Below are 20,809 nucleotides of genomic sequence, written 5' to 3' on the forward strand. Positions count from 1 at the left end.
CTGTTGCTGAACTCTGCTAGTGGGTTGCTCAAGGTCAAGCACCTAAGCGTGGCTTTAAAGACTATCACTGCCCAGTCAGTTTTCTGGAAATAGAATCAATCAAATGAGTAACTCTGCCTCCACTTAAGGAGTTAAATTTAAAAAGATAGGGGATGGACTGACTTGCGGACTGGAGTTTCAAACTCTCCTTCCCCTAAGTATGCCCACATGGTGCACAGGGTACCTGAGAGAGGTATAGAGAAAGTGATAGGGAGCATAATTAATTTAGTATCTGTAACCATGGTGGTCTTCATGGAGGAAGTGCTCTTGGAGTCTTTATAAATGGATCAGATTAGTGTTAATAGGGCCAGGGAGGAAAAGAAAATAGAAGGGATTAGCCTAGTTAGAGGGCCTAGTTTTTTGATTCATTCAACAAATGCTTATTGGGGACTCATTATTAGCCAGCAACTATTCTAGACACTGAATAGTGAACAAAACAGAAAAAATTCCTCTCCTCACAGAGTTAACACTTTTGTGGGTAGATGAGACAGACAATAAACAAGACAAATATATATTATTTTAGATGGTAGTAAGTGAAAAATAATGTCAGAAAAGGAGACAGGGAGACAGGGGGTGAAAACGAGATTTAGACATAATATCCAGAGACGTCCTTACAGAGAGGATGATACTTGAGTAAAAACCTGAATGGGGAGGGAACAATCTCTGCAGATCTCTGAAGCAAAGCATTCCAGGTAGAAGGAACAGCAAGTTCAAGGGCCCAGAGGCAGAAGCAGGCCTGGAATGTTTGAGGATCAGGAGGGAGTTCAGTGTGGCTAGAGAGGAATAACCTAAATGAAGAGCATTAGGAGATGGAATCAGAGGAAAAGGGACAGAGAGCCATGAGGCAGGCTCCTCTGTGTCTTTGAAGGTCACTGCAAGGACTTTGGTGTTTACTTTCAGTAATGAAAGAGACACTGGGAAGTTTGATCAGTGTGTCATGTTCTGACATATTTTACAGGGATTTTTCTGACAATTGTGTTGACAGTCATCTGAAATGCGGGGAAGATGGGCAAAGGTAGAAAGAAGAAGATTAGTTAAAAGAATATTGCCATATTCAGACAGGATATGATGTATCTTAAACCTGGTAGAAGTAGATTGGTGTGAAGGAGTTTAATTCTGGATATATTTTGAAAATAGATCAAATAAGAGTTGAGAAGAGATGAAGGAAAGAGAGAGGAGTGAAAATTCTACAGTATTTGATTGAGCTTCCAGAAGAATGGAATTTCCAGAAGTATGAGGGGAAAATGTGCAAGTATTAATGGCATCTGTATAGAAAAGGAAATTGTAAGATTTAGTTGGAAAGTAACCTGTATAGAAAAGGAAATTGTAAGATTTGGATGGAAAAGTAGTCTTATCCTAAGGTGGAAACAGGATTCCTCATCTTAGACTTATGCCTCTCTGTTCAGGCAAAATGTAATGTGTCAGCATTTGGGACGGCAGTCAAGGAGAGGTTAATATACCTCTACAGACTGAAAAATCATGAAGAACCATGCTATCTTTGGAGAATTCCTGTTTATCGCGCTTAAAGAAGACCTTTCCCTGGATATCAAGCTCTGTTTTACCTCCGCGGTTCCTTCCACCCTATTACCATGCTTTCCCTAATCTCAGTCCTCTCCAGGCTGCAGTCGCCAGGCCTGGTAGCAGATGCTGTCTCCTAAACACACCTGTCTATAACCATGGCCTCTACCCTAGGTGACACCATTTTCAGCTATAACTGGTCAGATTGTTCTATTGCCCCTTTTAAAAGAAGTTTTATTGACGTGTAGTCAATATAATAATACAATATTTTTAGGTATACAATATAGTGATTCAACATTTATGTACACTAGGTAATGCTCACCACGATGAGTGTAGTCACCATCTGTCACCATCCATTGTTCTGACAATATGATTGACTACATTCCTGAACTGCCCCTTAATGGGACTTCCTGACTCTCCTCCTACAGCCCTTTAAATCTTCCTCCCCACTGTAACCAGACTGGTCTTTCTAAAATAGAAATCTTATCACGTCCCTTCCTACTTAAATGTTACAAAGGATTCCAGTGCTCTTATGATAAAGTACATCAATCTCAACGTGGCTTGCACAGTCCTGCCTTCCTCTACTACTTTGGTTTTTCCCATTCTCCTCCCTCCCACTCCATGTCCTGAATAGTCCAACCTTCTTAAGGTTTTCCAAAACCAGAAAAACTCTATCTCATCTGTGATTCTGCAAACATGCTTTCCTCCACTCTTCATCCAGCCGATACTTGGCCATGATGCTCAGCTCTGGTGAGCTTCTGGTGCTCCTCCACATTCAGTCCTGCCTCTGCACTTACCAAATGACGCTGTAGTTGCTGGGCTAGATGCTCAGTTGCCCTCTAGACTCTAAGTAAGTAAGAGCAAGAATCATGTCTATCTTGGCCAACATTATGTTCCCCACTCCCAGCAAGCTCTGAGCAGTCAGAAGTAAAAGGCCCTCGCTCCCAATTTGCTGAGTCAATAACACCTACAAAATGTTAGTCCTTTAATGAAACTTTACCAAAAGCCCTCCAGTGGAAAGGATCTCTCCCTCTTTGGGCCTTTATAGATTTTAATTACACATGCATTGCAGATTTATCACCTTCTACTTCTAATTGTAATTATATAATTTATCTCTATTATTGAATAAGTTCCTTCTTAAGTGCTGAATCCCTGTCTGATTCACCTTTGTGTTTTCTCTAGATCATCAACCACACAGCTTTATGTCTACTGAGACTCCAATAAATGCTTATTTAACTAATTAATTAATGGACCTTAAATGTTACATTCCAGAATTTCCAACCAGGCCTGTTTATGGAGAGCATATGCCTTTAGGTTGGAAGTGGTGGGTGATAAATCCAAACAGGTAAGCTGAGGCAAGATGGTGGAGGACCTAGTTTGCTCAGCTAAGAAGACTAAATAGTTTGGAAGTGATACTTGTAGAGGATTTCTAAACCAAGGAAGTATATTATCACAGCTGAGTGTGTTCACTTAGTCTATTCTTCAAATAAATTTGGTGCTCAGAAACACAGTTCTATCACACATCCATCCCCAGAGTTCAGTTATAGAGGAAGTACTGTTGGGGGTTCAGGTCTGTCTTCAAGGTCTTGGGGTAAAAACCTGGCAATAGAAGACAATTATTAGGCTTCCTGTGTTGGCACCTGTACCTTGTATTTCCTCTGGTTCTAACTCTGATAAATTGCTCCAATGTATTCTCTAATTATTCAGAATCCATGGATATAGCTATGGTAGAATAAAATTTTGATGTTAATCCCTGATTTGTTTCCCAACAGGTTCTCTGACTCTGAGAACACATCACGTTCAAGATTCCAAAATGGGATTCGTGATCAATGCTATCTATTCCATGGCCTATGGGCTCCACAACATGCAGATGTCCCTCTGCCCAGGCTATGCGGGCCTCTGTGATGCCATGAAGCCAATCGATGGACGGAAACTTTTGGACTCCCTGATGAAAACCAATTTTACTGGGGTTTCTGGAGATATGATCCTATTCGATGAGAATGGAGACTCTCCAGGAAGGTAGAGTTACACTTCTCCTCTACAGAATAGAACCTGAACAAGCCATCTCTACATCCCGAGGTGCCTGTTTCTCTCTTTTGTGGTTATGTGGGCTTCCTGGTAATGTTTGGTGAGCTCTGACATCACAAAGTGAGTAAAACAGAGAGGGGAAGCCCATTTCCCGTGGCCAGGGAAAAGCACGGATGCTGATGTCCAAAACACTCTTGGAATCATCACCACTTGTCAGAGACCTAACCATAGAGGCAGGAGCCTCACATTATCACAGATACCCAAGAGCCAGCTCTGGTTTCTCTGCACTTCTTTGCCACCTTAGTCCCTATGCTCTGATCTCTTCTTGGGTCATAGAACTATTCCAAAACAGGAACAATTCCACTTCTGGTAACCTAGAAATGTTACATTGTTGGCTGTACCTCTAGTAAGTTATAAGTCATATTTTATTTTATTATCTTTCAACTGGAGAAATTTCTCCTTCCTTGAGAAATAAATTGCCCTTTTCTCTTATTTATAGAGAGGAGCCTAAGAAATATGAACTTATTCATAATTATAGGTCAGCCTCCAGGGAAGTCATTAGGTACCTAGAACTCACCAGAATTCACATCTGTCTCATAGTCTAAATTCTTAAGTGATTTTACCCATGAGACTTTTCGTCCACAAGGGATAGTCACTGAAATGGCATCCTGAGCTGAGTCTTCACTCTGCCCTGGATCAGAACGATCAGGCTCCTTTGGTCTCCCATGGCAAAATCCCAAGTGTTCTTCCAGCAACAGCTTATGCTGGACAGGTGTGCTTGGAGAGGGTGTCTTTACTCTCTCTGTTTGCAGCTGACCCTGCCAGAAGAAGGTGTCCTGAGTCCCTCCCTGACTCACACCCCATGTGCCCACACATCATACTGGCCACCTTGGTCTGTGTTCCTGAGGTGAGCTGGACCTTGTCCCTGACGCAGCCGCCACCACCTCACAAGCTGAACTTGTCTGTGACAGCTAGTTCCAAGTCATCCGGCCAAGAGGAAAGCTGGGTGTTTTCTCTGTTCGAGAGACTTGAGGAATATTGCTCCAAGCAGGCTGTTTGCCAAGAGAAGCTGACTTTTCATGTACGGTTTTCTCCTTTCTGGCTATTCAGTATATCCAAGGGAGAACATACAAGCATTTTCTCAGAGCCAAAGAAAACTACAAACTTGTTGTAAGGCTTCTCTGGGCAGCTTACCAGTGGGCTCAGTCTGTACACTCAGGTCAAGGCCTAGAGTCTGACACAGGCACATGGATTTACTTGGGGGCTTGTTCATACACTTTGATGACTGCAGAGCTCTACCAGTTCAGACCAGGTCACAAACCCAAGCCAGGTCCACAAACCAGATAGTGAGGAAATGTCTCAGATGGCTCACCTCTACTCCAAAGGGAAACCTTGATGGATCAGACATAACATCACTAACTCATTCATAATCCTTCAAAAGTTGTATTGAGGTAATTAATACACGGTTCTTAACCTTTCCTGAACTGTGGATCTCTTTAACTCAGATAAAATTTATAGATAATTCTCTCAAGGACAATATACAGAACATTTTGCAAATAATTTCTGGGCATTCACAATTGTTTAGAGACTTTCCATGCATTAATAAGTTTGGGTATTACACTAGCCTAGTAATAAGTAGTCAGAATTGGCCTCTGAGGGTATGAGCCAGACTCAGGAAAAGGCTTGCGACATTTTCTTTTTCCAATTATTCTAGTTACATTTACAAAATGATTATAACTAATATTTATTGAGTGTGTTTTCTGAGCCACTTACTAAGTCCTGTGCATTTTAATCCAATGAGATAAGCAGTATCTTCATTCTCTTTTCTAGCTGAAGACTCACAAACTAAGGTTTAGAAAGGTTAAATGACTTAACCAAAGACACAGTCTTATATATGATAGAGTTAAGATTCTAATTCAATCTCTTGGGCTTCAACTCCTAGCCTTATACAACAGCCTGCCACTTAATCAAACAGGATCAAAATCAAAAGGCTACTATTTTGTGAGAAATGTATTTGTGGGCATTATGTTATTTTTGTAGAGGAAAGGTTATGGCTCTGCTAGATCAAAAACATTCCAAACTGGACAATGAACCAGAACAGCCTAGGGTGACTAGGGATTCCTCTAAAATGCCAGAATCACCAGAGGAAGATCCTGAACAGTGGGAGGGGGGAGAAGGGGCCACTTACTCTGGCACACATACTTCTCAATTATTGGAAACTAAATTTTAGTCATTGTTTTTAAGCCTTATGTCTAATTAAATGACTACCAGTCAACAATTTTTAATGAAACCCCTTGGTGCCAGGTATATTACAGAATTCAGAATTACTGAATTTACAAAAGGTTATACAGTCATATTATGCCCCCAGCATGGTGTGGAACTGCATTCCTTAATGCATTAATATTTCTATAGCAAAGCATATGAATATTCAAAGAGAATGTGATAAATAGACTAAATAGCCTCAAAACATTGCAGGTCAAGTTCTATCACCAGATAAGTTCAGACTGGGTCATGTTTTGCTGCCAAGTAAGTTATAAAAAACAATTTATGATTTTCAGAGCTCTAAGGATTTCAGAGTTCTGGATGAGAAATATGGACCTTTACTATCTACCTGCAATGGTATAGATCACAGGTTGGTGAACTATGGTCTACAGGCCAGATAGAGTCTGCTGTGATTGTAAATATGGTTTTATTGGAACACAGCCACATTCACTTATTTAGATACTGCCTATGGCTACTTTCACACCACACTAGCAGTGTTGAATAGTTTCAACAGAGACCATCTCACAAAGGTTAAAATATTTGCTGTCTGCCCCTTTATAGCAAACATTTTATGACCCTTGGTATAGAGAGTCTACGAGACCTAGGATTTAAGAGGCCTTGCTGTTGCATGGGACCGACCATAACTGGGCAGAGAAAACATGGATTGTCAATATTTTAATCAATTAATCAATGTCAATGTCAACATAGCAGAAAGGAAGAGGGTATAGAATCATACAGTGGGAAGTTCTTATTTTTTATATTAAGTGGCGCATTAACTTTAAGTAAAATAAGATAAATGAAGAATGTATATTTAATCATTTGAGCAACTAAAATTTTAGTATAAGAGGTATAGCCAAAAAGCCAATAAAGGAATACTGAAAAAAAAAGAAAGAAAGATTAATCCAAAAGAAGGCCAGAAAAGAGAAACAGATGTGATGAAAACACATGTGACCAATAGAAAATAAGCAGAACACTAGAAATTTGTGGATACTGAGCTGGCTTGTACATGGATTCTTAATATATGGCTCTGTCCATGGAAGGACCAAAGAAGTGATCTGTTTCATCTTCCTAACTTCCCTCAGGGAGAAAACAATCTCAAAGACAGGAGGCGGAATGCCCGAGGTTACAGGGTCGATGAAAACAGAAAAAGCAAACTGTGTGCAGCTCTCATGCAAAATCATCAAATAAAAAAAACTGAGCTTAGTTTTTTGTTTTTGTTTTTTTCACTTTCCTTACATTGCACTTGAACTGGTTCTGCCTATATATTGGGAAAGGGTTTCATTATTAGTTACCATTAAAGGTTTTGGTCAAACCAAAACTCTGTGGTCTCCCTTTAATCTGTGATGACCTAATCCCAAATGCACACACAGATCATTATAGTGGCTTTGTTGTGTGGACCAGTGCTTGCAGTGTCTATTATGTCAAACAAAAGACAATTTATCACGTATTTAAGGATTGAACTTAAAAAAAAAAGCACCTTAGTACCAGAACTATAGACTGAGCAGCCCTTAGGAGCCATGTGAATCCAATATTCTGCACAACCCCTCCTCTAAATGATATTTTGGTTACCCGGACATCAACCTTGCTTCTGCCCTTTGGGTAAAGAGAATGTCACTGCCTTCTCAGGAAGACTGTTCTAATTTTCAGAGTTATAACCACTTAAAAAGTTCTTTATTTCTGTTCAACTGAAACCTGCCTGTCTCTGGTTTCTATACAGAGAATGCTTTACTGGGATTTTTTTTTCTTTTTGGTAAAAATACATTTTATCTGTTTTATTTTATTTTTTAACATCCTATAAAATTCCTTTTAAGATTTTCAGTAAATGTCAACTCTAAATTGTGGTCATTTACGAAGAGAGATAGCTAAGGAAGAGACAGACAGGCAGAGGGAAAAGGGAAAGAAGGAAGAGATATTAAAGAAGACAGATTACACATCCCCACACACACTGATGAGAAAGAATGGTCAGGAGCAGAGACATAGGGAGCAAGAGGTGCACTGAGGCAGGGCAGGACGGCGAGAAGGTGAGAGCAAATGAGAAAGAGAGAGACACAATTAAATAATGGATAACAATTGCAGGATTGAATTTAATTTGTGGTTTAATTTTTACCTAAAATTTAAGAGTATCTTTTAAATGCTCATTTCTCTCACTTTTGATGGAGAATATAATGAAACATAAAATCTGTATTTTATCTCTGAAAATGAAAAGAATTCATATCATTTGACAAGAGAAGGGGGAAACTTCTCTTACGGAGGATTATTTTCAGCTACCTCTTTTTCTAATGTACTGCTACCAAAGATTTTTACAGTAATGTTATATTTTCAGAGCTACCACCCTTAGTGATACTACCTCTGTATTTGTCTTGTAGGTGAGAAATACTTAACAAAAGTCTAAAGGCTGATTCGAAAAGGAGGACTCACTATCTCTAACATAGAACAGGTTGATTGGTTTGAATGAAAATTAAGGTTTAACTTTTCTTGAAATCACTTGCCAGTTATATATGACATTTTCTGTTCTATGGATTTTTCATGTTCATTTTTCAAAAACCGTATCCCCTCACTTTTTACCATTTCTCCCAGATAAAAAAGATTTCTGCACTATAAAAGCAATGGAAATTGATCTCTTCATTCTAGGGAGTAGATCTGGAACAGTCTAGTGGAGAGTAAACAGCAGACTTGGAGTCTAAAGGCTGAGTTTAGGTCTTGGCTCTGCCATTTGCTTTCTCTGCATCTGGTATCACTCATTAACGTCCTGGAGCTTCAGTTCCACAATCTTTAAAATTAACAGATTGGACTACACCTTCTCAGAGTTACGAATTGGTAAAAATGGATTGAAGGCTCATTTTAGGGTGCGCAGTGAAACCATATATCTTCAAATCAGTAGCGGTAAAGAAAGAAGCATCCTGACACTAATGTTTCTTTCCCTCTCCCAGCCTGAAACATCCCAGGGTTATTGGTTCACAGAGAGTCACCCTTTGAAGTCTTAGAAGCCCGAGAAGCAGCCAATGACATAATAGATGAGTTCTTTTTACCTCAGTGCTCTGGGTCCTAATATTTTAACTCATTGCATGCTTAGATAGTTGGTTAGAATACATTTTATTTGTTTTATTTTGTTTTTGAACACTTTTTGAAACTCATTAAAAAATTTTTTTCAGAGTGGAATGGTATAGAACTCAGTTTTGTATCCTGTAGGTTGCTACTTTTGGTTTAGAAGTGGAATTTAGACAGTTACTCGGAACTGTTATTGACAGCAAATATAACACTGACGGATAATCCTTTAGCCACTGAATAGCTAGAAAAACTTAAGAATGAGATAACACTCTGAAAAAGACACTTTAGTAAAAAATGTGATTGGGAGTAAAAACAGAATGTTATCATTTTTACAATAAAGGTCCAGACAGATTGATGTCACGTTTGTTCTTAGCATTTCTGTACTGCTTATTGGTCTGAGTAGGGTAATTTGGTCACTTGAACCTAAAAGACAGAGTTTTCCATCCATGTCAATTTGCGGATAGCTAAATATGCTGGGCATGGAAGGTTGAAAGAGGTATTTATAGTAGCCCATCTGCCAACCCTGTACATCCTGGGAGGTAAAAGCATAGGGTACTATGTTAAGACATGTCTACCTAGACATACCTTAGGTACATCTACAGGAACTGATGCAATGGTGATATTGCTAATCCAGTGCCCTCAGATTGGAAAACTACTTCAGAACTGCTTCTCTGAAAATGGTCTTATATATAAGAAAAATCTTATCAATAAGCACACTCTTTACGTCTCTATCCCCATACTTAAAATAAGTATAATAGCTACTAAAGGATGAGAACTCGCAAGGTGCTAGTATCTTCCAGCATTTTTACATTGTACAAGGTGCTTTAGAAGTTATCTATTTTCAGATTTATTTAAATATCACTCCTGAAATTATCTTTATACAGTAAGTTTGGCCATTTATAAAAGGTAAAATCAGGCCCTATCCAATTTATCTCCCCATTCCCTATAGCTGAAGGCAAGATTAAAGGTTCACCAAATTTCTCACTTGCTTAGCAAAGGAAAATTTTATCATTTTATTTGAGTGGAGATGAAAACCTTTCTATCTTTTCTGGAAACCTAACAGTAGCACTTGCTTAAACTTCTTGAAGTCATTTCAAAACTGTCTTTCATTTTGCTGAGGTCAAGTCACCTTCTCACATGGGATTCTTTTCTATTTCAGGTATAGGCTTGAAAATTTAAAAAAAAAATCTCTTAAGAGAAAGTGAAACAGACAGGTTTTTTATTGTTTAAAGTGTACTGTCATGGAAAAATCTAGTACTAATGACAATAGATGACAACAGATACATTGTTGGGGAATGGAAACCTATTGCCCTTTCATACTTGAGTGTTTATATTCTTCGCTGAGTAATTATTCTATTCTTATTCCTAAGGTATGAAATAATGAATTTTAAGGAAATGGGAAAAGACTATTTTGATTACATCAATGTTGGAAGCTGGGACAATGGAGAACTAAAAATGGATGATGATGAAGTGTGGTCCAAGAAAAACATAATCATCAGATCTGTGTGCAGCGAGCCGTGTGAGAAGGGCCAGATAAAGGTAAAACGGAGTCTGTGCTTCTTTACTTGTCGCTGTGATTTCAAAAGCGTTCATTATCACCGCTATTTAAAAAAAATTTTAGACATTGGTTTTAGCTTTTGCGTCATTAAGTTTCTAATGTCAAGAATTGTGTTTTACTCTTTTCTCAATGCCTTATACTACCTAGTACAACTCAAAACAGTCTTAGTAGTAGGACTGACTGAACCAATTGATGTGTCGTGTTTGCCCACAACCTTTCTACTCATATAGTCCTTTAAAGACATGCTTCCTGGGAATAAATAGTTCACAGTCGGAAATCACATTAATTTCTAATTAATTTAACAAATAATTATCAAACTCCTACTAATGTAAGAGTTTATATCAATGGGGCAAAAATAAGACACATTTACTTTCAGAAGATTTATAGTCTAGATGAGGAAAAATATGGGCACAGATAATATCATGTAAGATGAGACAACTTCATTAAGAAAGGAAAAAAGGGAGGGGTCTTTAGAAGTTCATACAAAAGAAAGGGAGAGATTTCTTCTGAATAAAATGTCAAACACTGAACCATAAAGAATGGACATGATTTCAGAGAGAGGTGTGGGGAAATGATCACTTGTGCAGAGGAAATACAAATAGGAAAGGTACAGAAGTGGCCATTTGAAGACTGTTCTGGAATAACAGTGAATAATCTAGGATGCATTGCTTTAATGATTATTATAAAAAGAGAAAGTTGAAGTGATAGATTGACGCCATATTTGTGGAGAGTTTTGAATGCTAAATAGGTTGAATTTAATTTTTATGAACCATGAGTCTGAGAATAATTTCAACCAATATGCTGACATAAGCTGGGCTATTGTATGAGAAGATTCATGAGTTATAAAACATGAATAAAGAAAGAAAAGACAAATTAGAAGGACACTGGGAAGTGGTGACAAGGGCCCTGAATTATGGAAGAAACACTGAGTGTGGAAAGGGGACAGGAAGATATTTGAGAGGAACATTATCAACAAAGACTCAATCAGCCCTGGCTACCAACTAGATGTACAGTTAGAGAAAAGAGAGAAGTCCAAGAGAGACAACTGTACGTCTTGTAACTAGAAAGTGCCATTGTCAGGAATAGAAGAATGGGAAAGGTTTTAGAGAAAAGGCAAAGGGTTAATTTTGGGAGCTTATTGGTTCTGAGATATTTAGCCAGTGATGAAAAATAGTGGTCTACACCAGTGAAAATATAAGGCTGAAGATACAGGTTTAAGAAGTAATTGACATGGAGAATATAGCCAGTGATCCTGTAACATCTTTCTTTGTTGACAGATAGTAACTGTACTAGTTGGGGTGAGGATTTAATAATGTGGGTAACTGTTGAACCACTGTGCTGTGTACCTGAAACTAATATAAGATTGTATATCAACCATACTTCAATAAAACAAACAGAAAAATCTTTTAAAAAAGTAATTGAATAGAGATAAAGTTAGAATTGTTAGAGCAGGTAAGATCCATCAGTGAACCTTAAACTATAAAGAGAAAATAAAGGTGGACCAAAAATAGATAGATATTGAAGAAGACGTGCTTTTAAAGTGTAAAGGGAGAAGGAAATGTAGCCGGCGTGTGGCGCCAGGGTCAGGAAGTAAGAGAGAACCCAGAGAGCACATTGCTACGTGGGACGGTGGTCAGTGGAAGGGCCAAGGAAGACAAGGACTGAGGGAAAGACGTGAGAATTAGGGTCAGCCCTTCATCTGGTGCTTTCTGGAAACAGAAGCCTGTCAGACTGAACAGAATAGAATGTTAACTGAGCAACAAGAAGCGTATGGTAAAAAGCAGGGAAAGAGCAGCCTGGTGTTTTGGGGGTACTGGATAGCTATTTTTAGGCTAAGTAAGATCTGGTGTCACTTATAATAAAAAGCCAATGCCAGAGAGAATGAAGAACTAATAAAAATAAAAAGGAGGTTAGGTATTGGAGTACGATGCCCTAGGGGAAGAAAAAATGATACCAAAATAATTTGTTCATCAAATACCACAAAGTGGGCAGCACATACACTTACAGGACTTGCGTCGGTCTTCTCCATCAACCTTATCTTCGCTCTTTAGAAAACATTTTAGGTATTTGGTCATTAGTAATTAAAAATGAGACTGAAATATTTCAGTATCAATTATAAGATCTTCAAAAGGTAGTTCTGAAGATTTGCTGAGCAGAAGACCAGAAGGAAGACACAAGATAAATGAATATAAATATAAATTTTTTATATGTGCTATCTGGCCCCATAGCTTATGGAGTATCTGAAACTTTCTGTACATAGTATTACGGTATATTGCCAAGATTAGTAAACTACAGTCCATGGGCCAAATCCAAATTGTGGTCTTTTTTTTGAACAAAAAGTTTTATTGAAGTACAGCCTTGCTCATTTGTTAATATAGTGTCTATGGCTGCTTTCATGCTGTGATAAATGGAGTTGAAGGGCTCTGGTAAGACAGAGACTGTATGGCCCAAAAAGCTGAAACTCTTTACTGTCTGGTCCTTTGCAGAGGAAGTTTGCTGACCCCAGTGTACAGTCTGTGCCTTGCCAAGTCAGATAGCAATTAACACTCTTCATGTAAAATTCTTTCTAGACACACTCAGAGTATCAATTGTTCATGATTTCCAGAGAGGTTAGCTTGTGTATGTTACCACATGGATGTTTGTTCTGACCCTTCACAGTTTGAACCTGTGACTTTAAAATGCTGATTTGAGAGATTTCTTTATAGGTACTTATCTACCACATTCTATTGGGAATAATTTACACAATGGGAGAATTTGACTCCCTATTATCATGTTTTTAATACTAGTTAATACTAGTCTTTTTTAATCCCAAATTCTATTTCCTAACTCTATGTCATTTTCAATCTATTAAATATACAATTGATGACGTTTTTTTAATATGGTGAGCAACTTCATTAACGATATCAACATCTCATGGCATTGTTCAGATTTGTTAACTTAGTCCATGAAAGGACACTTAGTTTAATGAAAGTTCACCTATGTTACGTACTGTTATTCATAAAGAAAGCACCATTACTACCAGGGTGTTAAAATGAATGGGAATCACTATGAAACATAACTGTCATCATGTCTTGTATTCAAAATGAATGTGAAGAAGAACATATATAACAAGTAAAAAAAAAATAAAACAAATCAGTTCTGAATAAGCAAAAGGAGACATATTATGTTGTCACTATTGGTACAAAAGAAGATTGAAATCTGAGGATTAATCTTGGAAAGGGGCATGATCTTATTTTGGTTAAGAAAAACTTAAATTTACACATCCTAGTGAATTGAACCACAGGAAGTCAGCATATTTCTAGGAAGAAAAATGCTCCTGCTTTTGTTTGTCAGGCCCTGATAAGAAAGAGAATCCTCTGGTATTTGAAATGTGCCTGCTTGTATTACAAAATGTAGTAATTGTCCAATGATAGTTTTACCAAGTGTGGTTGAAATTACCCTGAAAATGAAATTCATTTCCCTATATGGTTATTTATATGCATATTACTAATAAAAGTTGAACATTCTTAGGGTGTTCTACAGTTTACAAATCACTGTGGTATTTTATTTTAATCTCCAGGAAATCCTATCAAGGTAGATATTTAAAAACCACTGGTCTCAGTTTGAAGAAACAGGATAAGCTGGGGAACTTCACAAAGCTGAGAAACTCTTTATGGGCCATAGTAAGACTAGAATCCCAGGGCCTCTCAATTCCCTGGCCAGCACTCTTCCTCCCCATCTTTCAAAATATCCTTATGTAAACTATCTATCTTTATATTAGACCAAGAAGGCTCAATATTTATGAACAGGAGCCTTGAAGTCCAACAGGCATTGTTTGATCCCTCATTTAACCTACTGTGTGTTGTGTGAACTCACCATGTCTTAGTTTTCTCCCCTACAAAAATGAATAAAATAAAACCCTCCTACCTTATACAGAGCTGTTCTAAGACTTTTAATGAGGTAACAGCATATGGCAGGCACTAAACAGTCAGTAAATAGTCAATACTATTATGAAGAATAATATTACTTTTGATAGATTACACCAGTGTAATTAGCAATTCTGTCTCACTGGTTATTTTAGGGAAAGGACATTTCAGGCCCTATTGACATCATTCTACACTTGTGTTGTTACAATGTCAAGAGCCAACACAAGGGACAAAAGAATTTAAGAAAGAGGTGCCAGCTTACAATTGTATTTGGCTATAGATATCTAGATGTTATCACCAAAGGTCATTAACAGAGTCAGCATCTAAGACAAGGAATATAAAGTGTAATCATTGCTGTGTCTGGTTATTACTGGTTATTAATCACTGTTTCAATTATTTATAGAATGTTTAATGAATGCTGTCTCTATTCCACAGAGGCTATTCATGCTCTAGTGGGGAAAAAAAAATAAAAGACATCTATTTCTAAAGAATAACATCTGGGACTCTTTCAACTGTTAAATCATTTCAATTATTTTCCATCGCCTTAAAAAAAAATCAGACAAATGAAAAGGTATACAATAGCCTCAGTGACCTCATCCACCTTCATACCATGCAAATCAAAGCTACTGGAGTAGGAAGGAATGGGCTGAATTACTGAACCAGATTTTTAACAGGAACAGAGACCAAGAGATGACATCCAAAAAAACCTTAATTTTCTGCCTATTAATTCAATACAAATCCCTAATTATTTTTATCAATATGGATAGATTTTTTAACTTGGCAGATATACAATGCCTTTTGCTAACAAGTATTCAACTGATGGAGGGAAACCAAGGTAAATCCAGAGAGCAAAAGCTCTTAATTTGATGAGGAGAGAAGCACACACTCTGGGAAAAATTCAGTTATATACAAACTTACATAAATGAATGTGTATTTATATCTGAGCACAAACACAGACACTTAATTAAATACAGATAATTAAAGCTAAGGATCCAAAGGCTTGCATCTAATTTAATTCTCTATCCTGTCCCCAACCAATTTTATGATGTTGGACTGCTCTCTTCAACTCAGCTTCAGTTTCTTTGATTATAAAATGAGAATATTCATACTTATGCTGCCCATTGGATAATATTTAAAATGGCTTATGTGAAAGATAATAATTTCTGCTTTGCAAAGCAGCACATTTGAATAAAGGATCGTTGGATTTTTATCTCTGAAAAAGAAAAAATGACCAAAATTTTAAATATTTGCCTTAAGGTGATCCGGAAGGGAGAGGTCAGCTGTTGTTGGACCTGCACACCTTGTAAGGAGAATGAGTATGTCTTTGATGAGTACACCTGCAAGGCGTGCCAGCTGGGGTCATGGCCCACTGAGGATCTTACAGGTACGTGTATCACAATGTCAACATAGGCACATCCTCAAAAGCCACCTGAAAAAGGACACAGACATGGGGGGAGGGGATCACATCTCCAAATATTTCTCATCTTGGTGGTCTTGTTTATGTGACAAAGAATTCCCTTAGGAACAGAAGCCTTCCCAATATCTGTATTAATCTCAAAAATCTTTACATCTCAGGAAGAGATTGACCAATATTCCCGCCTTTACCCCCAAACTAGTTCAGAGACCCTATGTTTTCTACCGGGCATTTTCAGCCCATCTTCAGAATATTCTTAGAGGTTCCTAGCCAGGGCCCCCAGTTAACTATCATTTGAGGTAGAGACAGAGAGGTACTAGCCAGGAAGAGACTAAAATATGTCGTGACATTTTCAAGAGCAAAATAGTATCTCAGAATTGGGTAGAAGTTGGTCTAAAAAAATCTCTGTTTCTCATAGTGTTTTTTCTTTTATCTAAACCAGGAATGAGTTTCCAAGTGTCAGTCAGCATGGAGTAAAACTAATCTCTGCTTAGTATTTTTTGGGGGTGTTTTTGTGCTGTTTTGGTTTGGGTCTTCTTTTTTTCCTCCAAAAATGTTAAGGAATAGGCCACTGTGTTCTCAAGGTTATATTTTATAGCTATTTCTAGTTTTGCAGTATGAAAACAGAATAGGGTATCTTTCATCTTTCCTTCTAGTTTATTCAATAAACATTTATTAAATGCATACTACATGCCTACCACTGAAATGAAGATACAGAAATAAAGATACAACCTCAATCTTAAAGAGGTTAATGAGGGAAGCAAAAAGGTAAAAATATGATTACTGTATAATAAAAGGGCATAGGTTTGTGAGGAGGGGACCTACAAGACTAAGTTTTCAAGGAAAAGAAGAAAAAAAAAAACCGATTCCAGGCAGAGTGCCTTCCTCATGGCATGTCAGGTCATCTAGTGGTTTTACAATTAAGATGCACTTAGCACAAAACTCCTAGAGGCTAGAAGATTATAGCGTCATCAGTGTTAGACTCCATCCCTCACAGGATGGGAGATTATCCAAGGTAGTTGTATTCAATTATTCCAAAAGCCTGGTTCTAAAAATCCTGTGACCCTGGGCCTTTTGAAACCAGCTCACATTAAGGCTTTATTCTCAGTGATTGATATTTGTGCAAAAGACTTTTGTTTCCTTAAAAAATAAAAATCTGATTTTATAAAACACCGAAGTGCCTTCTGGTTACATGTGAGTGCTATTTTCACCATTAGACAATAAGCTTTCTGATATGCTTATACAGTTTGGTGTCCCCAGAGTCAACTCAGTGCTGAACACCAAGCCTTCAATAAATTTAGTTGAACATATGAACTATAGCACACACACACACACACACACACACACATACACACACACACAAAAAAAAAATGTCAGAAAGAAAAAATATATATGATTTGTTCTCTGGGGAGGGGGTAAAGAGCAGTAGTAATGAAATTTTTCTTGATACTATTTTTTTACTCTTTGCTGATTTCTAATTTCAACATGGGTTATCATTAAATTGACAAACTATCTTACAGATTCAACTCTCTGTATCACTAAGCACCTTGAAAGTAAATACAGAGATATAACTTTTTGTCCTATGTTTTGTAAAACCATGCAATTAACAATGAACACAGTGTATTTTTTCATTCTTTTACCAGAAAATTATGATTACTATTTGCAGTCTAATAATAGGTGCTGGAGAAATTGAGGTTAAAAAACAGACATGGATTAGTGCACATGGTGTGTGTGGGGTGCATGGGGAAGACAGTGTAGCACAGAGAAGACAAGTAGGGACTCTGTGGCATCTTACCACACTGATGGACAGTGACTGCAATGGGGTGGGGGTCGGGGGCTCGATAATAAGGGTGAATATAGTAACCAAATTGTTTTTCTTATGAAACCTTCATAAGCGTGTATATCAATGATATCTTAAAAAAATAATACAGACATGGTTCTTACATATTTTACCATCTTGTTGGGAGACAGACATTGTAAACACTTCCTCACTCTCTCATGCACACACACACACACACTCATGTGCCTATTGACAAATTATGTTAAGTAATATGAAATAAAACAACAAGAGTAAAATATTAGGGAAGACATAATTTAAATTTGTGGCCCAAAAAGAGCCCTTCAATGAGCTGAAAATTAGCTGAGACCTAAATGATAAATAGAAATAGCTAGCAAAGAATGGTGAGAAGGGCATTTCTGGAGGGAAAAGCTCATGAGAAAGTCTGTGTATGGATAAGCACGTGGGGAAATGGTGCAGAAGAGATCAGAAAGGTAGAGGGGGCCAGATCACAGAGAGCTGTGTGGAACATGTTCGGAATTTTAGTGCAGGAAGTGTAATAGAAGAAAAACTGATTGGATGTATAGTTTAAAATATACTTCTGGCTGAATCCTGGATATAATAGCACACTACAGTTTTATAAAATGTTACCACTGGGCTAATCTGGGAAAAGTGTACAAGGGGTGTGTGTAGTATTTCTTATAATGATATGTGAATCTAAAATTATCTCAAAAATTTCATTTAAAAGTAATATCCATAAGAAGAAAATATCCTTCTGGCGTTGTGAGGCAGAACAATTTGGAGAGGGATGGAAATGAAAGCAGGGAGACAGGATGGGTGGTTACTGCAAAATCGCCACTGCAGGCAAGAGTCCTTAGTGTCTTACACTGAACAGTGCATTGGAAGATTTGAGATACACTTCGGAATAGAATCAACAGGATATACCGATGAATTGGCTGCAGTAGATGTTAAGTGAGGTTACCAAGTTTTCTGCCTTGAAGACTGGAGAAATAAATACACTGTTTTCTTGGATGAAAATCAATAGTTTGGTTTTTGACAAGATCAGTTTTGAGGTGTCTTTGAGGTTTTCAAGTGTAAATTAACTAATTTGAAGAACTGAGGCCTTAGTTCAGTAGGACTGGAATACAAAATACAGCCTAAGTTTCCAAGAACCTTACAATCTAGTGGGCCAAAAGCATGTAAACACCGTGTACTAAATGCTGTAGGTGAGGAATGACCAAAGTACTATGGGAAAATGGAGAGGGGCTTACTTAACCCTGCAGAATTTGGGATTGTTTAGTCTTGAGGCATAATCTTGAAGCTCACTCTTTTAAAAAAGTGAAGAAGATCATATTAGAAAGAGTATGCAGCATCAGGCCTATCAGGGGAACCATCACTTTGCCAGTTGCCCCCACCAAAAACAGTGAGTCATTTCAGACTGTTCTCTATTCCTGACCTCCCATAGCTGGTCACCTATCAAGCCTGGCTATTTAAATTGTTAAATATTATTCTCTCCTCTCCTCTCCATTTGTACAACTCTTCTCTTGACTAGGTTCTTACCATTTCACATTTGACCATTGTAGTAATTCCCCAGTTATTTTTTCCTACTCTCAGATTTCTACCACATGCTTCTAAGTCTACTTTTCATCTTGCTACTGGATAACATAGCCAAGTACAGATCTGTCCCTTTTATTTCATTGCACAACACTTAACCAGTGTTTTCCTATCTCTAGAGGCTATATTCTAAGTTTTTTTATGTGGCATATAAAATCCACTGTCTTCCCCAACCTCCTAAAATCTTTCTAGTATCCATCACACCACTTTATAATGCTTGTTTTACATTCTAGTATCCAGAGCTGCTATAATTCTCATCTACACACACTGCTACTTTATTCCCCCACATCCATGCATGTGCTGTCTTACCTGCCTGGAATGCGCTTACTCCTTTCTTTACTTGAATAGTTCCTACTAACCCTTCCTTACTCTACTCAGACGTCACCTTCTCTATGAAACTTTCTTTGATATACCTAAACCAACAAGTCCCTTGTTTTGTATTTCTCAAGCAAAATCTGCTTGCCTCTTCACATCATTTTTCACACTGGATTTTAATGGCCTATGTCCTATCTGCCTCCTCTACCAAATCATTAGTTTCTCAAGGACATAACTGTATCTCCATCACATTTGCATCCCCAGCACCCAGTCCCGCACCTGATATAGACACTTAGGAAGTGTGTGTCAACCTGCAGTAAAGGTGGGAAGTATAACAGATGCAGATGGGAGGAGGTATTAGGGCCATCCTGTGAAGAGAGCCTGTAACTAAGGAGTTTGGCCTTTATCCTACAGACAGTGTGGGGCCAGTGGAGGTTTTCAAGCAGAAGAATTGAAATGATTTTCCTCTAACTACATGCATGTGAGTGTCGGCCAGGAAGGGAGGGTGGCAGGGGGAAGAGGGGAATAAATGCCAAACCTAGTAAGGTCCCTACATTGATACTATGTGAAGTTTAACCTTTAAATGAGATCTACAGCACTTTCTAAAGCGCCTACAGCTGTTTGCAACCCTATCTCACTGACTCTGATTCAAAGTAACAGATCACTTAGAGCTGCCAGCTAGCCAGAAGACTGCCCTGCCAGCTTTAGCAGTTCTAAAACCTGCCACAGAGATGCTTGGCGCTGGCTTCGGGGAATATTGTAAGTCTCTCTTCTACCCATTGGCCTTTTAGTTACCCCACAACATGACAGCTCAGGTCACCTTTGGGTTGTGCCCTCATTGTCATAATTGCAGCTAACATATAAATAACACTTTCTGTGCACCAGGAACTGTGGGAAACATCTTAACAAATGTTAATTTTTTAATTCCAACAGAACTCTGTAAGACTGTTAGCATAGTTATCTGAGCCCACTTAGAATTCAGTAATTATTTTAAAAAACAACTAGGGATGGCAATCAACTGACATTAATGTCTATCCATATACTCATATATATGTATATATTCATAGAAAGATGTCTGAAATGAAGGTCTCCTACTGTTCAGAAAAGATGTTTATGAGTCATAGGACTGTGGGTTACTTTTTCATACACACACACATATATGTAGTTATAAACATATGTGTATATAGTATTGAATTATATTATGAGAAGGTATTTTCATCAGTAATGCCATGACAATATAATTGAAGCTAGCCATATTAATAATCACCAGAAACCAGGAGCTAGGAATAAGGAAGAGAGATAAAAGAATCTGGCATGAAAACCAGAAGGGA

General features: G+C 37.8%; 1 protein-coding gene across 3 annotated transcripts in view; it reads left to right on the forward strand.

The window, feature by feature from the left end:
* Positions 1-20,809, forward strand: part of GRM5 (glutamate metabotropic receptor 5) — a 487,023-nt gene that overhangs the window by 395,340 nt on the left and 70,874 nt on the right. For all 3 annotated transcript variants that reach the window (XM_037011752.2, XM_073215907.1, XM_073215908.1), the window contains exons 5-7: positions 3,330-3,576; positions 10,266-10,434; positions 15,616-15,742. In XM_037011752.2, the coding sequence (XP_036867647.2) occupies positions 3,330-3,576; positions 10,266-10,434; positions 15,616-15,742 (543 nt within the window). The remainder of the gene's footprint in view (positions 1-3,329; positions 3,577-10,265; positions 10,435-15,615; positions 15,743-20,809) is intronic.

This window comes from Manis javanica, chromosome 11 (assembly GCF_040802235.1).
Source record: "Manis javanica isolate MJ-LG chromosome 11, MJ_LKY, whole genome shotgun sequence".
Taxonomy (NCBI): domain Eukaryota; kingdom Metazoa; phylum Chordata; class Mammalia; order Pholidota; family Manidae; genus Manis; species Manis javanica.